Here is a 9,938-nt window from a genome sequence, read left to right as displayed (position 1 = left end):
TTAGAGAGAGAAATAGAAATGGGAGAAATAGAAACGTAAAGGGAGTTAGAGAGAGAAATAGAAATGGGAGAAATAGAAACGAAAGGGGGAAAGATGAGAGAGAACAAGGAGAGGGGCAGATTTAGAGAGAGAAAGAGGAGAGGAAGAGTTAGAGATAGAAAAGGGTTTGAGAGAGGAGAAGAGAGAGTTAGTGGGTGGAGAGAGAAAGAGAGGGAGTGGGTAGAGAGAGGAGAGAGAAAGAGAGGGAGTGGGTAGAGAGAGGAGAGAGAAAGAGAGGGAGTGGGTAGAGAGAGGAGAGAGAAAGAGAGGGAGTGGGTAGAGAGAGGAGAGAGGAGAGAGAGAAAGAAGTTAGAGAGAGAAAGACTACCGACTGCCCCCACCTTCTCCCAGCCCTCCATCAGTTAATAAAACCCTACTTTTTATATATAAACACGCTCACCCCCACGCTAACACCAGTCTCAGAGTTGGCTGCTCTCTCTGCACCCTCTCTCTCTCTAACTCTTTCTCTCTCTAAAAAAAAGCAAAGCAGAGAGAGACGAGGAGCCATTATAACCAGAGGGCCGAGAAAACCAGAGACCCAAAACCAGGCATTAGCCATTTAAAGCAGAAAGGGAAGCTTTTTAGAGGGGTCCTCTCCATGCCTTCTCAGAAGCAGAACCAGTTATAAAAGGCCCCAACTTGCTCAGTGGAGATTCAGAATTGCAGGGATAGAAACAAATCAAAAGAGGAGTTAGACAGGGAAACATAGCTATATTTGGAGAGAGAAAGAGCTGTACAAAGATTCGCCCTTCAAAACTGCCGTTGAATGAGTTTTTGCTAGATTTAGAGGAGAAATTTATTGCTGTTTATCTTCTCTCTAATTTTGGGGGAAGCTTTCAGCTTTAAGGCTCTGCCAATGGCAATGTGATCGAATGGAGTGTTGTTTCTCTCTCTATCTCTGACACTCCATTGCGTAATTGAGCAGCAAATTCTGCAAAGTGGTGGTGGTGGTGATGGTGGGTCATTTCTCTCTCTCTCTACCCTTTAAATCCTCATAGATCTGACCCATTCTTGAGGCATTGCTCCAAGTCACTCCCTCTTTCCTCTCTCTCTAGATTCAGGCCAAAAAAAGCAGGGGAGAGAGAAAATTGTCACACCCCATTTCTCTGTTTCTCTCTCTAGTTTCAGGCCAATAGAACAGGGGAGGGAGAAAATTCTCGACGATCCATCTCTCTGTTTCTCTCTCTAGCTCCAAATGGACCGGCTTTCACGGACCGGCCTCTTACCAGAGGCTTTTCAAGGAACAGGAGATGACATTACTGATCAAATGGCCATTATTTGGCAACAGATCAGAGCTCCATTGATTGTTCCTCTGCTAAAATTAGCAGTGTTCTTGTGCTTAATCATGTCTCTGATGCTTTTCATGGAGAGAGTTTATATGGCAGTGGTTATAGTGCTTGTTAAACTCTTTGGTAAAAAACCAGGGAAGCGTTACAAATGGGAAGCCATTAAAGATGATTTGGAGCTCGGCAATGCGAATTATCCCATGGTTCTGGTTCAGATCCCTATGTACAATGAGAAAGAGGTAAATGCTCTTACTGTTTCTCTCTCTAGGCAAAAAACCAGCTAGCTTTACCTGCATTGTGCGTGAAAGCTTGCACTTTTAGAGGGGGAGAGGATGAGTTTTTAGAGAGAGAAGTAATGGGTTTTCTTTGCTGCAGGTTTACCAACTGTCTATTGGAGCTGCATGTGGGCTTTCATGGCCGTCGGATCGCATCATCATTCAAGTGCTGGATGATTCTACTGATCCAACGATCAAGGTTTGCTCCCATGCAAATTTCCCTCTCCTCTCTCTCCCTCTAAACTACTCACTGGTCCTCTGTAAATTTCGCAATTTTCTTCTGCTTGATGAGTGAATTTCGCATCTCTGAACTGCTCATATTGCTCTGTTTTTCGAGTTTTGTTTTGAACCCACCTCTCTCTCTCTCTTAACTGCTCCTAGAGAGAGAAAGAGAGGTGTTCTACTTTTCAGCCTGAGATTCAGGAAAGTTCTCCGTTTTTGTGAACCCGTCATTCTCTCTCTTAATTGCTCCCATATTCGAGAGAGAGAAGGGGAAGTCCTCTGTTTCTAAGTTTGAGAGATAGAAAAGTGCTCTGCTTTCTTGGCTTTGTTGGGAACCTCTCTCTCCTTTGATTGCTCCCACATTCTAGAGAGAGAAAGAACATGTTTTAGAGAGAGAAACTCTGTTTTCTAAGCTTTGTGGGCAAACAATGGCAGGATCTTGTGGAGCTAGAGTGCCAGAGGTGGGCAAGCAAAGGGATCAATATAAAGTATGAGATCAGAGACAACAGGAACGGTTACAAAGCTGGAGCTCTCAAAGAAGGAATGAAGCATGGCTATGTGCGAGACTGCGACTACGTCGCCATTTTTGATGCCGATTTCCAACCTGAACCAGATTTCCTCTGGAGAACAATCCCTTTCTTGATTCACAATCCAGAGATTGGCCTTGTTCAGGCTCGATGGAAATTCGGTAACCAACCCCATTCATTTGTTTTTGTTTCATTTCTCTTTCTCTCTCTACAATGCCTGTTTCTCTCTCTACAATTGGGGTGAAGCCCATCGTGTTCATTCATCTCTCTCTCTGTTTCTGATGGAGTAGAGCCTGGTTTTTTCATTTATCTCTCTCGCTCTAACCAATACGCTTATTCTCTCTCTAAGACTCAATGCCTCTCTCTCTATAGAAGGCCTCTCTACATTGGGTTAAAGCAGCCTTTTCATTAAAACCCACTTCATTCATTCATCTATCACCTCTCTCTAACATCTCTAAAACTCAATAAATATTTACTTTCTCTCTCTAGAATCCATGTTACATTTACTGGTTTCTAGTTCTGTGGTCTATATATCTTACTTCTCGATTCTAGAAGTCTGGAAATTGAGTTATAAAAATGGGGAAAGTTTTTCAGTGATTAAGGTTTTGTCTCCTCTTATTAAAGGGCTTTATTTACCGACAGGCATGAGACAACTCTTCTACACACGCTTTCCCCTGTTTCTCTCTCTAAAGTCTAGAGAGACTCGAAGTCTCGAGGCTTGGAAACCGGGAAAACCCATTTATGGGCTCTGTTTGTTGACGCCTCCTCTTCTCGAAACTCTCTCCTCTTTCTCTCTCTTCCCTGTTTTATCTCTCTTTGTACCTCTTTCTCTCTCCCTTGCCTTTATTCTTGACCTCTCTCAACCTCTCTCTTGTTCAAGTCGCTCTCATTTTATCCCTGTAAGACTTTCTATTCTCTCTCTAGGAGTCTTTTTTTACTACTTTCTCTCTCTAGTACTCTTTTTGTACTAGTTTCTCTCTCTAGGCCACTGGGTGTCCAGGGGAGGTCTCGGGTTCGAATCCCGGGATTGCTCAGAAATGTGTCGGTGGCTGTTTTTTCTGTTTTTTTCTCTCTCCTCTTTATTCTCTCTCTAGGTTTGAGCGAGTTTTGTGGCGAGATTTATGATTGAATGGGAGGAGAGAGAGTGCGACCCACCAACTTGCAGAGTTCGCAGTGTACGACTGAAACACACCCCTTTCTCTCTCTACTTTTTTCTCTCTCTAAAACTTTACACTGAAAACACACTCACTCTCTCTCTCTAATATCCGTATATAAAAGTGTGCAGTGTAGTCCCCTCTCCGCCCACTCAAGAATAAACAACTTTTTGTGTGAGGGCCCATGCACACTTTCTAGAGAGATAAATTTTTAGAGAGAGAAAGAATTTTAAGTATGAGAAGGAAATTAACATTTTACTTATAAAACGGTAATTTGTAGGACCATGCACATTTATTGAGAGATTTTTTATAGAGAGAAATTTTTTCCCTTTTTTTAAATTTTTTTACTCTCTTTCACCTTCAGATAAAATAATGAAAAAACATTATTTCTATTTTTGGATTTTCTTACATCTACACAGTACGCCCCACGTGCGATTATTCTTTTTATCACTGATGAGTTGTCTCTCCACCGACACTACTCCACCGAAACATGCACTTTTCGGCTACTTTTCGTTCCCCTATTTTTCGGTCAATATTTACTGTGGTTTTGAAATTTTAAGGTTGTTTTTTCTTTCTTAGCACACTGGGGATGAATACTCTACAGTATACAACACAAGACTATTAATCTGAACCACCTGATGACTATACCATACAATCCAGGTATGGGTCCGATAACTTCGCGTCCGGTCGGATCTGGGTCCTATAAATTTTTTTTTTTTTTGGGTCCGGGACCTGACCCAAACCCCTACATGAGACCTACTCAGGACGCATTTTCTAATCTGACCCACCTGATTATTTTCATTATATAAAATTTGAATTTTGTAGAACTAAGGTGCACCTCAAAACTCCATCGAAAAATTTTATTGTGGTATTAGAAAAACGTCTAATTGATCATCGAGTCGTATGGATATGAAAAATAATAATTTTAAGTTTAAAAAATAGTACATCTTACAAAATTATATTTGGACTGACCATTTCCAAGATTTTGATGCGCTCATAGATCTACTTGATCTGAATTATTTTTTAAATTTAAAATTTTTATTTAGAGATGAAAATAGATTCTCAGGTCATCCCAAAGATTATTGGCACAAAAATTGTATCTTATGATAAAGTTTGGAAGGACACCTTATTTTGATTGTTTAAGGTTGCGACCTTATCAAACGTGATCCTTAATATTGAGATTGTTTTTTTTTTTTTTTTCAAGTGATAGTGTGGGCTGTGGAGATTTGGGAATTTTTTTTATTGAGTTTAGCTTGTGTGGCAGAGGTACGTCCCAAAATTTGTTCTAAATATTACTTTCCTAATTTTACCCAAGGGAGTTAATCGACAGTATGATCCTGCGGAAGTATAAAACGTGTCGACTTTGCGTTGGCTTTCACAGCCGACACTTTTCCCCCACCGAAGATATGTATTTTACGGCTGCTTTCGTGAGTTTTCGCTCCGCTATTCAATTATGGGCCATTTTGGTTAACCCCGGATTTGAAATTTCAAGTTTTTTTCTTATTTTTATAGTGCTTTTGAAAAGTCTTAATTTTATAACCGGGATATTTATTTTGGGTCTATTATTTTTATCCCTTTCATCATTGTTAAAGTTTTTTTTTAATTAAATTAATTAAAGTCAGCTACTTGATTCCCGTTCTTCTATGTTGAATGCATACACCAATAAATTTTGGCAAAGTTTTATATTGAAAGAAATTTTAAGATCATCATGGTTATTAATGATTATTTCCTTCTATTATTTCAGTGAATTCGGACGAATGTTTGATGACAAGGATGCAAGAGATGTCTCTCGACTACCATTTTACAGTGGAGCAGGAAGTGGGTTCTTCCACCTACGCATTCTTTGGCTTCAATGGTAAGTTTTAGAGAGAAGCTTTTCTTTTTTGTGTTGTTTCTGTCTATCACTCGGATACTCGTATGAGTGTGAGTAGTGTCAACTGTCAAGTGTCAATTTCGGAATCGGTTTTTCGGACTTGGGTGTATCAGTCAATGGGGGGAGAGAGAAAGAGAGGGTGAAAACACTTCCTTTTTTGTTGGGTATTGTTTTTGTTTATGAAACATAAACATGGACGGGTGTATGAGCGATATTGTCAATTGTCAACTTCAGAATTTGTCTTTCAGATTGGGCGATACATTTGTGAGCGACATTATCAAGTGTCAACTTCAGAATTGGCCTCTTTCAGATTGGGCATGATCTCGGGTCCCTTAAATGAAGGGAGAGTTCGGAATTTAGGGTTCGATTATCACGAGGCCCCAAATGAACTCTGAAAGTTAAAAATGGGCGTTGGATATTTGGTGGAGAAATTCAACAAGACTTATAAAGTGTTTATGTTTTTTAAATATCAATGCAAATGTCATGTCCTTTTTGTGACAATATAAGCAAATATCTCACTCTAGTCGAACTGGGTGATTTGGGATTAGAACTCTAGCAAGTCCATACCTGAGTGGACCTTATAACTACTGAGGGACAGGGTAGGTGGGATTTTGTGTGGCATTTTGTAGTTTATGTGGTGATTAAACGTGGGAATTGAGTCTTTTTGGGATGGTTAAATTTGAATTAACAGGGACTGCTGGTGTATGGAGAATTGCTGCTCTGAATGAGGCAGGAGGCTGGAAAGATAGGACCACAGTGGAGGACATGGATTTGGCTGTGAGAGCTAGTCTCAAAGGCTGGAAATTTGTCTATTTGGGAGACCTCAAGGTATATTACTACAGTAACTCTCAATTCGCTCTCTCTCACATTTGTCCCTCTCTGTTAGAACTCTCTCTCTCTTTCTCTCTATACCTCACAATTTCTTTCTATTATAACTGTCTTTCTCCTTACCTCATGCAGTATTCTCGATTATAAGTGCTCTCTTTCTCTCTCCACGGACGCTACTGTCTCTCTCTCCCCCCCTCTCATATTTGATTTGAAAGAGTTGGCTTGAGTTTAGATGTAGGTAGGAAGTCACCCATCCTAGTTCTGTTTGTGCCTAGCAAATGCTTACTAGGTCAATGTCTGAATTTCATGGGAACAAGGATTTCCATTTCTTAGTAAAGCAAGTCACTCATCAACTTTTCTTTTTTGGGAAAGGGGTAGGGTGTTGTGGTAGCACCGCTACACCCTAGTACCCACGTTGTAGTTTTCATTCCCACCAACAAAACTTCACTAACACCTTAAAAACTCTCCTAAACTATTTGAAAAAACAGGTAGGGGCCAGTCTTCCCCACTGAATTTCCCAAAAAAAAAGTCACTCATCAATTAAATTTTTCTTCATAGGCATGCTTAAGCAACTCTCTCTCTCTCTCTCTCTAAGTATAATTTGGTGAATTTATAGGTGAAGAACGAGTTGCCAAGTACCTTCAAAGCATACAGGTACCAGCAACATAGGTGGTCCTGTGGTCCTGCTAACCTCTTTAGGAAGATGGCCATGGAGATCTTCAGGAACAAGGTAATATAATTTTCAAATAGAAATCCCTCTAAATTTCTTCCTTTGTCCTTTGCTTCTACTAATTTATGAAACAGTGGATGAACCCATTATTGAGTTTTTCCTGTTAAAATTTTGCAGAGAGTGTCTCTTTGGAAGAAGATTCATGTCATTTATAACTTCTTCTTCGTGAGAAAGATCGTGGCTCACATTGTCACCTTCGTGTTCTACTGTGTCGTGATCCCGGCCACTGTTCTTGTCCCTGAAGTTGAAATCCCAAAGTGGGGAGCTGTTTATATCCCTTCCACCATTACCATCCTTAATGCATTGAGCAGCCCAAGGTCCACCACTCAGTCTCTCTCCCTCATCTCTCTCTCTCAAATGTTCTCTCTCTTTCATGTTCTGAGGTTCTTCCTTGCATGATCTGTTTTGTTTTCAGGTCTCTTCACTTGGTGGTTTTCTGGATCCTCTTCGAGAATGTGATGTCTCTACACCGAACAAAGGCAACCTTTATCGGTTTGGCTGAAGCCAGGAGAGTTAATGAATGGGTTGTGACCGAAAAGCTTGGAGATGCTCTAAAAGGCAAAGCGGGGGGCAAATCAGTTAAAAAATTCTGGATCAGAATAGGCGGCAAGTAAGAACCCACCAATCCAAAAGGCTCATTAGATAGAACCCATATCTTATTTCTTCAGAATTCCACTATCAACTAATCTCTTATCAAGATTTGATTCAAGGTAGTTTTAAAAGCTTCAACATAAAGAACCCATATCTTATTGGAAAACCATTCTTTGTGTCTCCCCACACTTACAAATTTGTGCCTAGGAGACCCACAGCCATCTAATCTTTGATTGGATGGCTCAAAGTGAGCCTAGGTAAGTCACAAGCTGGTACTAGTTGTGTTTGTTGCGCCACAATTAATACGTGACATTGTTGCAAGCTAATTCCCAGCCAGCTTTCCGGACAAAGACTGTCCTATCGTATTTTTGTACAAATTTTACAGCAGTAAACTTCTGTTATCTAATCATTGATTCTTGATGGTCTGAACCTTTGTAGGTTGCATCTCTTGGAATTGGGAGTGGGAGCCTATCTCTTCTTCTGTGCATGCTATGACCTAGCCTTCGGAAAGAACCACTACTTCATCTATCTCTACCTTCAAGCTATGGCCTTCTTCATCATGGGCTTTGGCTATATCGGCACCTTTGTTCCTCACTCTTAGGCAGCCGTGATATCTCTCTGCGTCGACTTTTGTGCTTCTCATTGTCAGTTCACATTTGTTCAGTTTCTTTCTCATCCAAGAAGATGCATAAGTGCAAAGAACACTCAAATTCTTTATGATGGGAGAAGCATCAAGAAGAAGAATTCCTTCCCCCAGAGCCATAAGACTCTGTGAATACCATTTCTTGGTTTATTCTACAGTCATTTATAGAGAGGCTTCCATCTCAGTAGCCTAGTTTGTTTGAATTTTCAGTATATACACAGAAAAAGAGAGAAAAATATGTATTATTGGAACTCTGATGTAAAGAAAGAAGAGTAGTTTTGGTGAATGGGATTTGTAATTGTGAGTGACTCTGTTTTTTTGGGTAGTTTGTAAGAGGTGAAAATAAGAAAAGCTTGGATGCATAAAGGAGGGCCAATTTGTATCTCTTTCCTAGTAGTCATAGGAGTAGAATAATGGTTTATATGGTATCTTTGCAGGGCGGTCCAAAGTATTCTTTTGTACTCTGTCCCTCCTTCAATTCATCTCCATTTGGGTTCAATAAAGGAGAAGCCTGTTTTCTATGTACTCCAAGTCTATATGGAGCTAAAACCATGATGTTAATGCTACATTGCTAGAAAGGAAGGTTTGAGGTTTTGCATTAAATAGGGAATCATGTTGAGTTATTTTGGGGTTTTCTTTTTAGTGAAGTACAATAATGGCTCAGACTTCTGTCCTGAATAACCCTTTCTAGGCACATGGCCTTCCTTGCATCAATGATATGATTGGATTGCGAAGCATCCAAAGGAATTTATCAAAGCCTTACCTTAAATCTTGTCAGAAAATGTAATTGCAGCATTTTGCACTTTGATTATCTCAATCTTGACAATAAAATGGAAGGAAAACAAAAGGGTTTGAGCTCTAGAAGTAGCCTACCTTCCAGCATGTTTTATAGGCCATCCCTTACATGTGTTCACAATACAAGCTTCAAATTACACAATCAGAAGCAGAAATAGTTTTACAGACTATTGCAAAGGGTTTCCAATGCCAGAATTGTAATTTCCATGGGCAGCTTGAGGTGTGACTTATTCAAGTATCCCTACAAAAACTGCACCCAACTTCTAATCATTTTGCAATGGCTTCGGGCTTTATATTCTTTAATTCCTCCAGGTCTAATTGCTGTCACAGTTCTAAGCAGATAGTTGTAAAAAACAATTCATGTTCAAAAGTGTCATCCAAAACAGTCTTTTAAGGAGAATTCTAATCATTGGACACGATTTAAGTATTCAAAATAGTCATTTAGATGCTGTAAATTCACTTGCTGTTGTAGCAGTGCACAAATTATCCTAATATATCATGTTTCCAAAGTTACCATCCATGATAATTGGCCTTGGGAGAAAAAATATTAACCTATACAAGGTTTTCAGTCCATGCACTTCACTTTTTCTACTATCCATGCTGTTCTAAAATCATTTAAAGTTCCAAAAAGTGATTGGGAATGGTGATCTAAGAATTGCAGATTCGAATCAGATCTTCCTAGTCAGATCAGGATCAGGAGTGGAGGATTCTGATTCGGAAAACACCTAAATTGTCCTATTTTCCAACCTTTTTTGGTTTCTTTGTCAACCGTTGCCCGATTTGACTCGTGGAGCTCCCAAATCGGACCGAGTGAATCAAAATTGGGCCTCTGACTATTCGGGGCTGATTCCATTGTTTCATCTTCCATTGTTTCATCGCACACCGGGGATGTAATAATTCTTGGAGAGAGATATATAATGGGGCTGCCAAACAGGCTAGACCAGCCCATGGGTTTTCATGTCAGGTATGTTCAGA

General features: G+C 40.0%; 1 protein-coding gene across 3 annotated transcripts; it reads left to right on the top strand.

The window, feature by feature from the left end:
- Positions 1–454: 454 nt before the first annotated feature.
- Positions 455–8,693, top strand: LOC18441457 (glucomannan 4-beta-mannosyltransferase 9). Of its 3 annotated transcripts, none has more exons than XM_006851687.4 (9): positions 455–1,564; positions 1,701–1,799; positions 2,258–2,510; positions 5,248–5,358; positions 6,068–6,204; positions 6,821–6,934; positions 7,052–7,251; positions 7,350–7,544; positions 7,964–8,693. In XM_006851687.4, exons 1-9 carry the CDS (start codon positions 1,235–1,237, stop codon positions 8,124–8,126), a joined length of 1,602 nt encoding a protein of 533 aa, XP_006851749.1. In that variant the 5' UTR covers positions 455–1,234; the 3' UTR covers positions 8,127–8,693. The 3 variants fall into 3 exon arrangements, with proteins under 3 accessions (XP_006851749.1, XP_088708025.1, XP_088708026.1); XM_088851899.1 differs by having other exon boundaries at positions 2,258–3,524; XM_088851900.1 differs by lacking the exons at positions 455–1,564; positions 1,701–1,799; positions 2,258–2,510 and adding an exon at positions 4,067–4,163.
- The last annotated feature ends 1,245 nt before the right edge of the window (positions 8,694–9,938 follow it).

Source organism: Amborella trichopoda, chromosome 11, assembly GCF_054954075.1.
Source record: "Amborella trichopoda isolate Santa Cruz 75 chromosome 11, AtrichopodaSantaCruz75HAP2 v2.0, whole genome shotgun sequence".
Lineage (NCBI taxonomy): Eukaryota > Viridiplantae > Streptophyta > Magnoliopsida > Amborellales > Amborellaceae > Amborella > Amborella trichopoda.
The sequence above is the reverse complement of the archived record's forward strand: the minus strand, read 5'-3'. Positions and strand labels throughout refer to the sequence as shown.

Excerpts from the sequence above, each read along its gene's own strand:
- LOC18441457 (XM_006851687.4), top strand. The coding sequence starts at position 1,235 with ATGGACCGGCTTTCACGGACCGGCCTCTTACCAGAGGCTTTTCAAGGA. Across the intron at positions 2,511-5,247 it reads TCAGGCTCGATGGAAATTCG|TGAATTCGGACGAATGTTTG; the intron begins GTAACCAACCCC and ends CTATTATTTCAG. Across the intron at positions 7,545-7,963 it reads TGGATCAGAATAGGCGGCAA|GTTGCATCTCTTGGAATTGG; the intron begins GTAAGAACCCAC and ends GAACCTTTGTAG.